At 36.9% G+C, this 15,172-nt stretch overlaps 1 protein-coding gene across 2 annotated transcripts in view; it reads left to right on the top strand.

Moving 5' to 3' along the window:
* Positions 1–15,172, top strand: part of RGS17 (regulator of G protein signaling 17) — a 108,073-nt gene that overhangs the window by 91,157 nt on the left and 1,744 nt on the right. For both annotated transcript variants that reach the window (XM_058534125.1, XM_058534126.1), the window contains 2 exons: positions 4,998–5,087; positions 6,564–6,798. In XM_058534125.1, coding sequence (XP_058390108.1) covers positions 4,998–5,087; positions 6,564–6,798 — 325 coding nt within the window. The remainder of the gene's footprint in view (positions 1–4,997; positions 5,088–6,563; positions 6,799–15,172) is intronic.

The following is a 15,172-nucleotide window of genomic DNA, read 5'->3' on the forward strand; positions in this document are numbered from 1 at the left end:
AAGACATGAGTTCCAGGACTAACCCTGATATGTGTTAGTTGTGGGTCTGGTATAAGTCAACCTCCATGACTGTTTCGTCTTAAATAAAATGGGAATGATTAATGACAAATGCCCTGCTTACCTTACAGGACTGTTGTGAGGAAGAAGTAGTCAGGTAACGTATGAGGAAGTGTTTTATAATAATGGCTAAGTGTAAGTCTTTATTGCCTCAGGTTGGAATGAAAAGCTCTTTGGTAAACTTGGAACCATCATTTTAATATGCGACCAATTTGCCCTTACATTTAATTAAGCATGTATAATAATTTGCCTTTTTGTCACAAGTTTTTAGTCTTTGCTTTACAACCTTGTGTAGTAGGTCACTACCATAATCACATTATGAAGGAGGAAAATAAATCATGGAAAGCCAAAATCATCTTAAAGGAGGTATATTCTAGATTCAGAGTCCATCTCACTGTTTTCTTGGCCCATTACATAATCACACATCACTGTATAGTCTAATTTATTGTTCCCACCCTGAAACATCTGATCTGTCCATTTTGTTCTACATTTATATCATGACTTTTTACAACTCCCAACCTCTACACATGATTTTGTCTCCCTCTGCTTGGCATTCTCCTTCTCCAGGTCTCCATCTGGCAAACACCTGCTCATTGTTCAGCCTGGTTTAATCATTACCTCCTCTGTAAAACTTTTCTCGTGCAAAAGTATGGATGCTGTACCTGTGTCTAAGAAACACCACGTGAATTCCTCTATTTTGGCTCTCATTGCAATGCTGTGTGATGCTTATTTACCTGTCAGAGTGCCTCGATTTCAGAGCTTCTGTCTTATTCATCTTGAATTTCCAACCCAGACAACGTTGCATAAACCAGGTGTCTCACATGTATTTGCACAAATTGTTATTGACTCCTAAATAAAGCTGTAGTATTACTTTACCATGATATTTTGACTGAGCGAAATGAAACATTTAGAGAATAACCTACCAATTCTTTCTCAGAAGCTGAAGGATGTTAGTTCCATTTTTGCACTGGGGAATTTTGAGGTAGAAGCTGTTAAATAAAAAGGATAAAAGTGATTTCACAATGTAAGATTATTAAAATATTGAAAAAATACCTGCCTTTACCAATGACAATGGTTCTTTCTTGAGCCTGATGTCCTACTGTATTAAATTTAAGCATCTTATTGATTCCTTAGTCGAGTTTTTGTGTAAATATATGTGGTTTTGTGATTGGCCTTTCTACCAGAGTTACCATGGCTGCTGCAAAGTTTTCATCTTATTCGCAATCATTTCAAGGATTCTCTCTAAGAACCAATTGTTTTTCTTACAAGACTAGACTGTCTTCCAAAATAGGCCCCAAACACACACATATCCGTGATGACAAATCAGTAGGTAAACCCTATAATGGGCAGCAGGTAACGTCTTCCCCACCTCACTATCCAAACTCCCCTGTAAATAAACAAACAAAAATCCACCCACACACAAAGAAGGCGTATTTATTTTCTGAAATGTCCCAAATGTGTTTCTCCCTTCTCAAAATTACCATTCTAGAAAATTTCTGGTGGAATTTTAAATGCTCATTTTAGTATACTTAGCCTAGGTTATTGGCATTTTCTTCCATAGAATATTTAAGCTTTGATCAAGATTCCCACAGTGAACATTGTCTATGCACTCTGTTCTCTTTATGGCTTTAGTTATTTAAAAAGTAGAGATGCTAGTTAAAAATGTTATAAACATTGTAAGTGAAAAAAATCATGTCTCCACGTGACCTCTCACTACTGTTAAGTTTGGTGTTTTCCTTTTACAGCTTTTCTCAAGCACATATGATATGTATATGTGGATCTAGAGCAAATATTTCCGGTACTTTATTACCTTAAAAAAAAAAAACCCACCAGGGGGCCAGCCCAGTGGCGTAGTGGTTAAGTTCGGCACACTCTGCTTTGGCGGCCCAGGTTCACGGATTTAGATCCCGGGTGTGGACCTACATCATTCATCAAGCCATGCTGTGGCGGCATCCCACATGCCAAAAATAGAGGAAGATGGGCACAGATGTTAGCTCAGGGCCACTGTTCCTCAAGCAAAAAGAGGAAGATTGGCAACAGGTGTTAGCTCAGAACCAATCTTCCTCACCAAAAACGAAACAAAACAAAAAACACTATATTACTTGAGTAGGACCAAGTGAAATTGGAGACGGACATTAGTCATTCCTAAGACACACATGGCGAACAGTCCAGGACCAACTCTCCTATTATTTTCTCCATTTCTTGTCATCTTAAAATGGCATCAGTGAACTCTGATCATGGAAACTTTGAAACCAGTTTTTTAAGAACGGTACTAAAGGATAGTTGATTAAAAGGACACGTCAATTGCTCAAGGTCAATTTCTTTCAACAGGGCCGTGTTGTGTCGAATAAGAGATCAAGAAATGGAGCAAAGTGTGAACGGTTAAGCATTTATTGAATGTCTATTATAAATAGTTTTAGAACAAATGTGTGTCCATATTTTACCATCTGTAGAAATGAAAGATATAAACACAACCCAATATTTCATAATGATCGCTCTAATATGGTGGCATTTGGGATGTTTGTAAATATCACAGAAACAGATATAAGAGCCAGAATTCGTGTTCAGAAACTTGTGAATCATGCGTCTGGATTCCAGATTTGTTGCTCTACAGCAAAGCACAATGGAGAATAAAATTTTTCAAAGATGTTGCATAAATAAAGTATACCTGCATTTGTGTGGCACACTCTGAGGGACACTGTGTGGAAATGTAACAAATTCTCAAGAAGTTTATTATTTAATCAGTGAGAGGGAGCTCTTTTTCTAGTCTTTTTATGGTTCCTTACTATGTGTGTGCACACACATATAAGCTCAGTAAAGCTCGGCAATTTCCTATTTAAATATGATCTTTCTAGAATTAACAAAAATCTTGCATATTTTGTACATTTGGCATCATTAATTTCTCCCAGGAAATTTCGCAGAATATTGTCAATGGTATATTCCTCCCTCCTCCCACCCACTTTCCCATAATTACTGGAAATACATCAAATTCCAGGGTAGCACTCCTACTCAAAGACACTTTGAGAAGTTAATGAATCTCCTCTCAAACACGTGCCTGACCTAAGTGGGTAGCGAGATGGAGAACTTAGGTTTCCTAGGCTTCCTCACGCTGCAGACACGTTCACAGTACCCAGAAGCAGAGACCTAAACAATTGTGCTGCTCTCTCTGAATCCCCCGTCACTGTTTTCCCTGGGCTACCCTGCATTGAAGGCATTGAGGGCTCTAACTCTGAAATTGCTGCCTCCCTGTAGAGCAATCAGTTTGCTGGATGTTTGAGTAACAATCAGCTGTAGTTTCTGCTTCCCAGAATTCTTTGGGCCACACCACTTTAGCGAGAGGTTTACTCTTTTCTCTCCATAGTTCTACACCAATAAATCTGCCACTCTCCCTAGAAATTGGTAGAAGAGAACTTACTTTATTTCGCTATTAAATCTTATATTTTTCCTTCAAGTGTACTTTTTGTGACTAAAGAATCTTTCCCAGTTTCTATTGGGTTCTCTTTTCTCCAAACTAAGTTTTCCTATCTAGTCTCACTTTCAGCTGTAGATTGGCCCGTCTTCCTTAAATTCTTCCCTTTGCCACATCCTCTCCACCCTCACCCTTGCTCCTGAGAGTGAAAGACTGAATTAATGAGACATTGTCTCAGCTTCCTTTACCAAACTTTCCAGATTAAGGATAACTACTTGTTGGAAGCCTTCTCCTTTCTCAGTAAAAATTACACTCAATAAATATTACAGGATTGTTCCACAGAATTGGTTTCCAGTTCTACCCATACCACATATTTGGTGTCAGACTTTGTGCCAGTCTGCCAGACAGCTCTGTGCCTCACTTTGCTCATCTATAAAATGGGGATAATAAAATTATAGGTGAAATGACAGTGCCCTGCACCTAATAGGCACGAGAAAATAGTAGTTTCCATTTCCCCTTGTTGAATAAAAGAGTAAACAAATGAAAGAGATGTTATCTGAACTTCTTTTGCTCTCATGAAGCTCCTTGGCTTCCAGACAGAGGGATAAATTTGCTAATTCAGTAGCTTGACTTTTCCAAGGCCATCGAGTCATCCTCCTCACCCTGCTTCTTAGTATCTGCCCATAACCTCCCCCATTACATCTCGTCTACACCTAAAACCTCGGATGTTCCACCCTAAGGCGCTGATCAGATACTGTTTACCTGAATCGGACAATTCTCATTCTTTTGTTCTGGGTCACTAAAGCCCATGGGATTATCCCAGCTCCTGTAATCCTGTAGAAGTCCCAAATTTATGTCCTAGAGACACAGAGACTCCTCTCACCCAAGGATCTCCTATCCAAACCCTCAGAGTGACTGGGTGTTCCTCTGGAGACATTGGAGATTGACTAAATGGGATAAAGGGCAAAGACAAAGTCAAATATAAATTCATTAGTTCGAACTTGAGTGAATGGAAGAATGATGGTATTGGTGACAGAAAACCTGGTCTGCATAGAAAGATGATGTGATTTAGCAAATTCTGTTTTAGATTCTGACACATTTGATCTTTTTAGCTATCAGTGGGGGGAAATAAATGGAAAACAAACTATGAATAGAACTAACCAAAAGTCAAAATGATGTTACACCAAAGAGTAACATAATGATATATGTCAAATATTAAAGCAGATAATCATGTAAGTATCTCAGAGATTTTAAGTGATTCAAATTATGTGAGGATGAAGTCAGAATGTATGATACTATCTGTTTTTGAGATTGTGATTTACTGTATTATTTTATTAAATAATGATTCTCTTTCCTTTAGTTGACACGGGCTTACCCATCATTTAAAAATGGTATTGCTCTTTTTTTACTTTAAATATTCTCACATGGTTGAAAATAGAATTCTTCCGTGAAATATTTTCCTGCAATTTTTTTCTTTTCTTTAAACAATTGGTTTTCCCTGGACAAAATAAAGTATTATACTATATTACAGCCTCACTGTTAGGAACGAAGAAAGAGGGGAAAATGCAGGAAGACCCACACATACCACAAAAATGGAGAGTATCCAGGTCCTAGAGGAATGGTGAGTGTGATTCACATTATAATTGTGTCCTGTATTTATATAGTGTTTACATCTACTCAGTGCTTAAGTATTGTCTCATGCTTCCTGGTACTCCTAAAAATGGTTTTGTGAAATGAATGCATCCTCAATCTGGGAGATCTTATTTTGTGATTGAAATTGCTTTTCATCAATTTTTCTATTAGCTATGTTAAGCTATCAGCTAAAACATTGCCTGAGTTTATCTTTCTCTTTCAAAAAATACTGATTGTTACATGAATTAGCCCCTCAAATTGCCCTAAGTCTTTACTTCCCTTTTCTAAGAATATTTTTTTAAGTTGCTATCTTTATAGCAGAAGAGTCTAAAACACAGAAAATTATAGAATTACCTACATCGGTCAGAAAGGGCACCCAGTTAGTCCCTGGTCCCATTTCCATCAAAACAGACTCTAACCAAGTATTTTCTCCAAAATGAGAAGTTGAAATGCAGTATCTACAGAATAAAATTAAAATACAAGTAGGTTATTTGTATACTTATAGGTGCTTTCTTCTTCCGCCTCTTATGAGGTTTTGATGTTGATGCTTCATAGTAATTTTTCTGCCTTTTAACATTTTTTAAATGAGTAGGGAAGTTCAGACATTTCAGAATAGTGACAAATCTATTTAAAATATTTGGTCAAAAAGGTAAGAAAAAGTAAAATATTAAGTACTTCTTTGACCAAATGTATTTTTGGTGGGAAAATTATTAAATAGACCAGTGAATGGGAAAGCAAGATCAGGATCAATTTAACCATAAGAATCTCCAAGCTTCTCTCTTCCTCTTCTTTGATGTATAAGCAAAGGGAGTAATAACTGATGGTTTCTGCAGAAAAGTAGTCACTGAAAACCTGAATATAGTATCTAAAATGTCCCCAGTGTCATTATAAAGGCCCTGTGCTTTTTAACTGTGATAACTCCATCATGGGTAACCATTCATAATATTCAATAGAATAATTATTAAAAGTTTAGGAAAATATGTGACAAATGCACATATTGTATTCTTATTTTAGATCCAGTGACAAATGAAAAAATAGCTACCAGAGATTAAAAGAGAAACTGTATCTTATGGCTTGAAAATTAAAATCTACATAAGATGCAAACAAAAAAGTTCATTTTGCCCTTCAAAATAATGTATGGACTATTTCTATCAACTGGCGATATATTGTTAAGGTTTGAACATTTCCACCCTTCATTTGGAATTTATGATGAGCATGTGCGTAGCGTGTATAGCCTCTTGTTATTTGAACTCCTGGCTCCCTAACACGCAGCTTGTGCCTACACGAATTTTTGTCAAGACCCAGAAATAATTAACCTACTCTCAGCAGATATTAGCCAGACTGAGTGACAATGACCACTAGATGGCAGCAATTGAATAGCATTTCTATCTGCTCCTCTCTCTACCTGGGCTAGTGTTCAGAGGTCCAAGTCGCCTTTGATAATAACCCCATCCTGTCTCTGCAGCCAACACCCCACTACAGATGAAGTCTTGTCCTGGTCTCAAAATTTTGACAAGATGATGAAGGCCCCAGCAGGAAGGAACCTTTTCAGAGAGTTCCTCCGCACAGAATACAGTGAAGAGAACCTACTTTTCTGGCTTGCCTGTGAAGACTTAAAGAAAGAACAGAACAAAAAAGTAATTGAAGAAAAGGCCAGAATGATATATGACGATTACATTTCTATCCTATCACCAAAAGAGGTAAAAATCTGAAAAATATTGATGTGGGCTTCCTAAGACCAAGGATGAACCTAAAGGGAACTCGGTCCAAATTGGGTAGTGCATGCGGTGTTGACAGGCTAGAAGGCTTCTCTGGGTAGATAATTTAGATTCCATTCTGTGAATCTTCCTCAACGCGTATTTGAAGGCTAGTTTCCCCACTATGCTTGGATCGTTTTTCTCTGGCTGAATCGTGTGGTAGTCTACTTGCTTTTCAGAACTAACATTAGGAAGCCTGTTAAATACAATTTGCTGTGACTTAAACTAAAGTGGAAAAGAAGAATTTACTTTGGGGCAGTGTTTCTCAAAGTGTGATCGCCAGATCACCTGTATGAGAATCATTTGGAGCATCTGTTTGAGAAGCAAATTCTTGAGGCCTACCCAGGACTTCTGAATCTGAATTTTTGGAAATAGACCCCAGGAATCTGCACTTTTAACAAGCTTTCCACATACATACTAGTTGGAAAATCTCTAGTATAGGGGTTCCAAAAAAAAAACCTGCCATGTTTGTTGATGCTTATGATAAATTTTTGCTGAACTGAAGAATGGGTCTTTATGAATATTTTTAGGGGAGAGATGGGTAATGGCAATTATTTTCTTTATTCTAGTTTTCCTGTTATTGAAAGTGCAAGACGCTATTTTTCCCATTGCGAGAATGTACCTAATAAATAAAGAACATTTCAAGCAACCAAATGAACACTTTTCCATTAACTTTTTAAAAATTAACTTGCTCCTGAGGAATGTTCCAGCTACCAGCATTAGAAGCATTTGGTGAGGCAGGGGTTCGTAGTGTGCCCAGGCCTCTGGTGCACTGAGGGACAGAGTCCCAGGGTGCTTTGAAGCATTTGAACTTAGAGGTTCCTAGATGCCTTCTCTTCTCCACGCCGCCCCCCCTCTTTTTATCTTTTCTGTTTCTCCTAAACCACTGTGATTTTTACCTGCGCATTTAAATGTCCTAACCTGGTCCTTTCTGCTCCCAGAATTTAGCCTCCACACCCCTCTCCTGTGCACGAGGACATTTATAAAGTCTCCTCGAAATAGGCTGTGCTCACCTGTGCCTCATCCAACACCTGATGTGGCCCCAACTTTACACTGCATACCTTAAAATCTATGCAATGAATTAGTATCTACTTTATCAATCTCTATGTCTGGAATACTATATAAACTATTTCACTTCTAATGAAGTATACTTGAGTAATTAAAAAAATTTTTATTAGTTAGGTTATAAATGCCATTGGTATTCCAGAGAACTCCAGTAGTATTGTCTCTACAAAATGAGAAACCTTGAATTGGATACACAAAAGATTGTTTTATTTTTTATTTCCTGCATTAACATAGAAAAAGTATTCATAGAAATAAGGGGGGGAGAATATTTTCTGTAGCCTCAATACCTTTATTATTGACGCCACTTTGTATTTCTAACACCATTTATAATTCTACATCCTAAAAATACATTCTTCAAGTTCCTGGTCTGTCTAGAACCTCAGCGTCTAACTAATTCTACTTGAATTTTATTAGCATATTAATTTCATTCTCATTTTTATTCTAATAATGCATTATATGGCAAATATATCAAATGATCCGAATGTGCCCGAAAGTGTGCTTCTCTTGCCTGTAATGACACATAATTACAGAGTCTTTGAGTCTGTAATTTGCAGACTGCATTGTCTAATTTTTAGTTTTTGTGGGAAACACTCTCCCATTGTCCTCACAGCTCCTGATTTTCAGGTGTCACTCATTTGTGGAGCTTTGTAAAATACTTAATTTTCACAAAAGTACTTTTTTCGGCCATAGTTTAGAGCTATCATAGTTATTGATTATGGAAGTATAAACTATTGGATTTTCATTCTTTTTTTGAAAGTAACAGAGTTTTGTTTTAGCCTAATTTCTTTACTTTGAACATGAGTTTCAACCAAAAACTCATTAAAATACTGTTTTATGATCAATAACACAACCTTTCTGAAATTAAATAGACTAATATTTAGTGTAATAACCATAGGTATTCTCTTCTTTATCCACTCTTTAATCTTTGCAAAATACTACAAAGAGAGAGAGGGACAGAGGTGAAATTCAAATTTTTATCATTTTTCTACTTGTGTGCTGACTTGTAAATAACTCTTGACATAGAATCTAAATTATTGGACTGTATGAAGTGCCTTTGTTTAGCCAACTGATTGCTTTCCTGTCAATATAGTACTTATATTTGACTATCATTTAGCAGCAAAAACAAATAAACCAAAAGTAGGTATTTGCAATTATAAAAGAATTGTTAAAAAGTTATATTTTAAGCCATGGTATAGATATATGTACTCTTGAACCATGTCAAATGATACACTCACATTATGGCGCTTTCCAGCATCTCAGAGCCCCTTTGGGACTATTATCTCACTGACCTTTCTATGCAAAAACTTGTCGATTTCTAATCAGCCACACTACATTACTAACTGTTTGATGATACTGAGTTATCACCCTTCGAATTTTGTTTTCCAACACTGGGATGGCACATGTCACATCAGGACAGCCTTGACTATATAGTAGTAAGATCACTGAACTAATAATATTCAGGTGCATAGGATGCTTGTCCTAGCTATGCTTCAACCCCATTGTATGGCCTGGGATAAATTAGTTCTCTTCTCTGGGCCTCAGTATTCAGTTGATTTGCTTACAAAAATAAGAATAAAAAGGGGCACAGGGCATAGTAAACCAAATCCAGAACGGCAGCTGTAAGGGTCTTATGCTCCTGCTTCATCCTCCCCACCAAATGACGTGGTCCTCCTTACTGCTGTACCCAGATTCAACCTCAGAATCTCTCCCAACACGGTACTCAAAGCAGCCACTACAATCCAGTTGGAGTTGGGATCTATTTCCCATTTGGGGGCCAGATAATCTGGCCTTTCTACCTCTGAAATTCTATAACTGTTTCTACTTGGAATATTTTTAAAGAACGTAAATGTTTGAATAATTTACAAAATGGTAATGACTAAATAGCAAAAAATTGTCCAGATTTTATTCTTAACCAGAACCTCATTTTTCCTCACTAGACTTTCATTTTCCCTTAATTTGCTCGTGTTATCGTGTTCCTCTTTGTTAAAGGTGGAGAAAGTCTACATTCTTAAAATTATTTATATATACATAACTTATTTCCTTCACAAAGCCAGTGTGCTGAAAATTGCATTTCATTGTTTTAAGAGCACGTTTTATGCATTTTTAATAATTTCAGCATTATGTTATAAAATAGGTGTTTCAATCAGGAGGCAATAGAACTTTCGTTCCTTAGGAAGAAAGGGCCTACACATTTCAAGAGGGGAAAGGGCCAAATTTTAAGTTTAAAAAAATCTACACACAAATAAAAAATAGCATTTCTTTCAAAAAAGTAAATTTTCTTTTTATGAGATGTCCTCAAACAGAAAACAAATGAAGGTAACAATGTGGAATTTATGATGAATAGTAGCCTTGCTGCACATTGCAGATGCTGGTGGCGGCTTATATTTATTAAGTATTGAAAAGACAAACCCAGCAAAATAAAGAACTTTAATAAAAAGTCTATTTAAAAGTTATTACCAACTATAAATAGCATCGGGCTATCGAATGAAGAAATAATTATAAATCCTCCAGCAAATGTAAGACTTTTATTTGAATTGAAGAAAACTATACGTGTTCAGTTACCTATAAATCTGCTTAGTGATGGCATTGTCCTTAACCAGGGCTGTAATTCAGTGCTGCCTTACCATCCATATGACACCAAGTAACTCATTTCAGTGCTTTACAGACTCAGCTTCCTTGTTTTGTAGAATAGTGGCATGGAAAAAGCTCTAAAACCCACTAAATCTGTGACTTTTGGAGTCGGCTGCATGGTGATTTTCACAGTAGTAGGAATTGTTTGTTTCTTCTGATTTCACCCTGAACTTCCCATTGCTCTCTGGGAGAAAAAAGCAATAAACCCATTTAAACCCAGAATTATCTAAAAATAATGCATATGTGATAGACATGTGGATTCTGTGCGTGCATGTATATGCCTCTTCGAGCAAAATTACATGCATTTAGTACTTTCAATGATTTAAATCAGTTTTTCTAAACAGGGCTCATTTAACTGGATTTTCCTAGATTCATTTCTTTGTGCATGCAGATTATCATTCAAAAAATATTTATTGAGTATTTCCTATGAGCCAGGTACTGGGGTAGATGTTGGGGATATGATGGTGAACAAGAAAAACATTGGCTTATCCCTTATAAACCTTGCATTTTAGGAAGACAGACAAATCATGTCAAAAACAAGTAACTAAAAATTGTGATAAACGTTAAAATGGGGGTGGAGGTCGAATGATGTAGTTTAGAGTAGAGGTAGTCAGGTAAGGTCACTCTAAGTAGGGAAAATTCAAGTTGATACAAAGAATAAAGACATTGGGTTTGATCAAAAAGGTGTCATCATATTTATGATCAATTATTATTATTACTATGATTACATTGAGCTTCAACTTTGTTGTTGGCAAAATGGTCTTACCTATATTATTACAATAGGAGTCTCACAACAATCCTTTAGCCGCTAGGACAGATGGTACCATTTTACAGCAAAGGAAATTGATTCTCAGGTAAAATGACCATTCAAGGTCATTAGAAATATATCTGGTAGAGAGAGAATACAAGCCCACTGTCTTCTGGTGCCAAATGTAGAGCTCTTCCCACTATAATATGCTGATTAGTTATTCCATTGTCTAGTATTTTCTTCATGACACTACTATAGATTTCTATGAACGCAGCTTTAGAACTTGAGACAAAATGAGATATAGCAACCTTAACGGCATGTCTGAACTCACCCTCAGATAAGCATGATAAACTTTCTCAGCCCTTGGACCCTACCAAGACTCTGATTACTCCACTCTATCCCACCAATGATCTTAGCTCTAAGAAATAATTTCCAACAGTCTTATTTGCAACTTTTAACTAACTAAAATAATTTAACTAAATAATTAACACAAAGTAATACGACTAAAAGTACACATGGTAAAAATTTATTAAAAGTGATAGGAGAATCGGATATTCTTTAGATCTATAAAATTTGACATGAGAAAACCAAATTTAGTTAAAATTAAAAAGATCATCTCCAGTGGCAGAAGATATAATTTAATATGGACTTACAAAGGAAAAAGAAAAAACAATCAGAATTTTACTTAGAAAAGAATCCTAAATAAAGCAACTTTAGTAAAACATAAGAAAAAAACATAATCGTGATGTGTAAAAAATTTTTCAAGGGGGGCCAGCCCGGTGGTGTAGTGTTTGGGTTCACGCACTCTGCTTCGGTGGCCCGGGGTACATGGGTTCGGATCCCAGGTGTGGACCTGCGCACTGCTCATCAAGCCATGCTGTGGCAGCATCCCACATACAAAAAATAGAGGAAGATTGGCACAGATGTTAGCTCAGGGCCAATTTTCCTCACCAAAAAAAGAAGGAAAAAAATTGTTAAAGGAATTAACTTAATTGACTTCAGGGAGGGTCTAGATGAGGGAAAAAGACTTTTAGTGGAAATTCATCATTTTCAGTATAATTCTGCCAGAAATGTCCACAGAGTCAAAATTCCTGTTGCATCTTGATGGCTAGAACAGAAATGCAGGGTCAAAACTTGGTATGTTCCCTTTCAGCAATGTTCACCTATCTTAATGTTCTCTGCCATTGGGTAGGAAATCTAGTAAGAATAAGCATGATATATAGAACTCAGTTTGACCCAGGTTTTCCCAAGCCACAACAGCAAGATTTCTGTTCTCCCCAGCTTACCCCCACGCTCTTGTTGAACCTTTAGCTCGCATTACAGTTTCCTCCCAACAAGTTTGTGGAGTTGCCGGTGGATATTTTTATGTTTGCAAGCCGTTTGCTTTTCTTCTTCCCTGTCTCCTACCCCCTGTGGGAATAAATGCTTCCAACTTCACAGAAGTCTATCACAAAGTCATGTATGCCTTTTTAAAACTTCAGTTGCCACCTGTCAACACTGCCAATGTTTCCAGCGCTGCTAAAACTGCCAGTTAAAGGCCACCAAATCTATCAGTATTGTCTTGTGCCCTGTCCTGTCCCACAGTTGTTCTTTTTTTTTTTTTTAACTCACTGCTGCACTGCATCCCTCTCCTCCCCTCACCTAGATGTGAGTCTGTGAGGACTGAGTAAAGAAAGAATTTCCATTGCCCAAGGATAGCTCTTGTCTTGTGCTACTCCACTTTCTCTCCCCTTAGGATGAGTTCTTTACAGGAACCTCCTCAGTCCCTCATGCATTGGACCCCAGATAAGATGGCCTTATAAGCCACCCGGTCGTGCCTGAATCCCAGGGTGACTATAGCTCAGGCCCATGCTGGGGTCCACCTCCACTAACTTGTATTATAGATGTTCCACAATCTGAAGCACAAAGATGCCACAAGATGAAACAATAGGTTATTATACCCATGGGGTTTATCTTTGTTCTTTGATCTCTCTACACTTCTTTTGACTGACCGACAGCCTTTTCAAACAAACAACCAGATATTAAGGTAAATATTTTATTTTTTAAATGGAAATAGCAAATGCGTTTTTGTTACAGATTACTAAATGTTGAATGATACTGCTTTCTTTACTAGTAGATATTTCACTACTGTTTTTAATTTGCAAGAAAAAATTGAAAAATTATACAATGAGAACTCAAGACATTTAATAATTCAAGTTATTTTATTCTCTGTCTTGAGATAATTAATATGATTCCAGCTACTGTTATATTTAATTGTGCTATTATATAAGAAATAAATGACCTTCTTTATCACTAACCTAGCATTTCCTTCTCCACTGAAACAAAAAGTTCTCAAGGTTGAAAGTAAGAGCACCATTTACAAAAACAGTGGAATGTTTGGTAAGACTTCATCTTACCCTAACACCACATTTCAGAATAAGATCAATCAGTTTAAACTCCAGTGTCAACATTTTCCTGTTGAGGAGAAACACAAACAATATTTTTAAATAAAAAGCTTAAAAAAAATTCTGTACTTTTTATTACTTTGTACTTGCTGATAACTTCATATGGCAATAACATAGAGAATAAAACCTAAATGATCCATTTCCAGAATATCTTTTCTTTTTTTCTATTTATAAGTTGGTCTAGCTAAACCATAGAGATTTAGTCTGGATCACCATTGCCTGACAAATCCTCCCATAGTAGTCATTCCTGGGACATATCAATCAACCCAATTCCACGTGTTCCATTACGCTCAGGAATCTGGGGCCACCAGATGGAATGTGAGTGGCTTCAGTCATTGGGACTGTGTCAGACCCCAGGCTCAGTCCAAAGAGTGGGTAAGAAAAGAAGCCAGAACCAAAAAGGATTTTGCAAAATTACTTATGACAAAACGTTTGCATAGAAATATGAAAGGTTTGTATAGACTTGAGTACACCCTGAGACAGATAACTATGGATCACAATGCCCTAGTCCTTGTTCAACAGTGGGGAATGAGGAAACCAGTCAAGATTCAGTGATGGTTTGCCTCTTAGAGGGTTTTGCTAACATATCATTTCAGGGCAGAGCTTAGTTCCTTTCCTCAAGCATGCCCTTACTGGTATTTATTTTTCCTCACTTCCCTTTCCAACATGCCCTACCAGTTCCAACAGGATTAGCATTTAGTGAGGGGAAAAAAATAGCTGAATCATTGGCAGAATTAATTTCTGTACACTTTTCAGATAACACTGTATTGATTACTTTAATGGGTATTCTGAATCCCTACTTACATTTCTCCTTTCAAAGATTCCGCTTCAACCAATTGTTCTGCTTAATCTTTAGTACAGAGATCTTTGGATACATTCCTATATAAGTACCATATAGGTACTTGGCCAGGTAGACATAAGACATGAAGAATGCCCACTGTGGGTCTGCTCTACGAGGCCCTTCCACATTCCTGGTTTCCTACTTTCAACACAGTAGGACTTGTTGGGATATGAAACTATCAGGAATCAGCATTTGATAAACATGTTAATTTTTGCCAGAGAACTCCTCTCTGCCAGATTTTTACCTTATTCCATCAAGAGAGTCACCCCAGCAGTCACATAATAGGAGGAGGTAAATTTGTATTCTGCCTAGGGCACTCTCTGGTACCACAACAATGAATAGAAATTGTCAATAACTCCTGAGGAATGCATAGAAAAGATAAATCCGAGTTAACCCCAGATATCTGTGAACTAAATTTCTGGTTTGAAAGACTAGTTGTTTTTTGTTGGTTTGTTTAATTCAACTTTTGAAGGAGAAAAGTATGCAAGGTTATATAGCCTTTGAAAAGATAACTTCAAGATTTTAGGTAGTTGGATTTACTCTGAGGTTTCTCTGAAATGTCACAAACCTACAGTTACTTAATGGAGA

Source organism: Diceros bicornis, chromosome 39 (assembly GCF_020826845.1).
Source record: "Diceros bicornis minor isolate mBicDic1 chromosome 39, mDicBic1.mat.cur, whole genome shotgun sequence".
NCBI classification, from domain to species: Eukaryota; Metazoa; Chordata; class Mammalia; order Perissodactyla; family Rhinocerotidae; genus Diceros; species Diceros bicornis.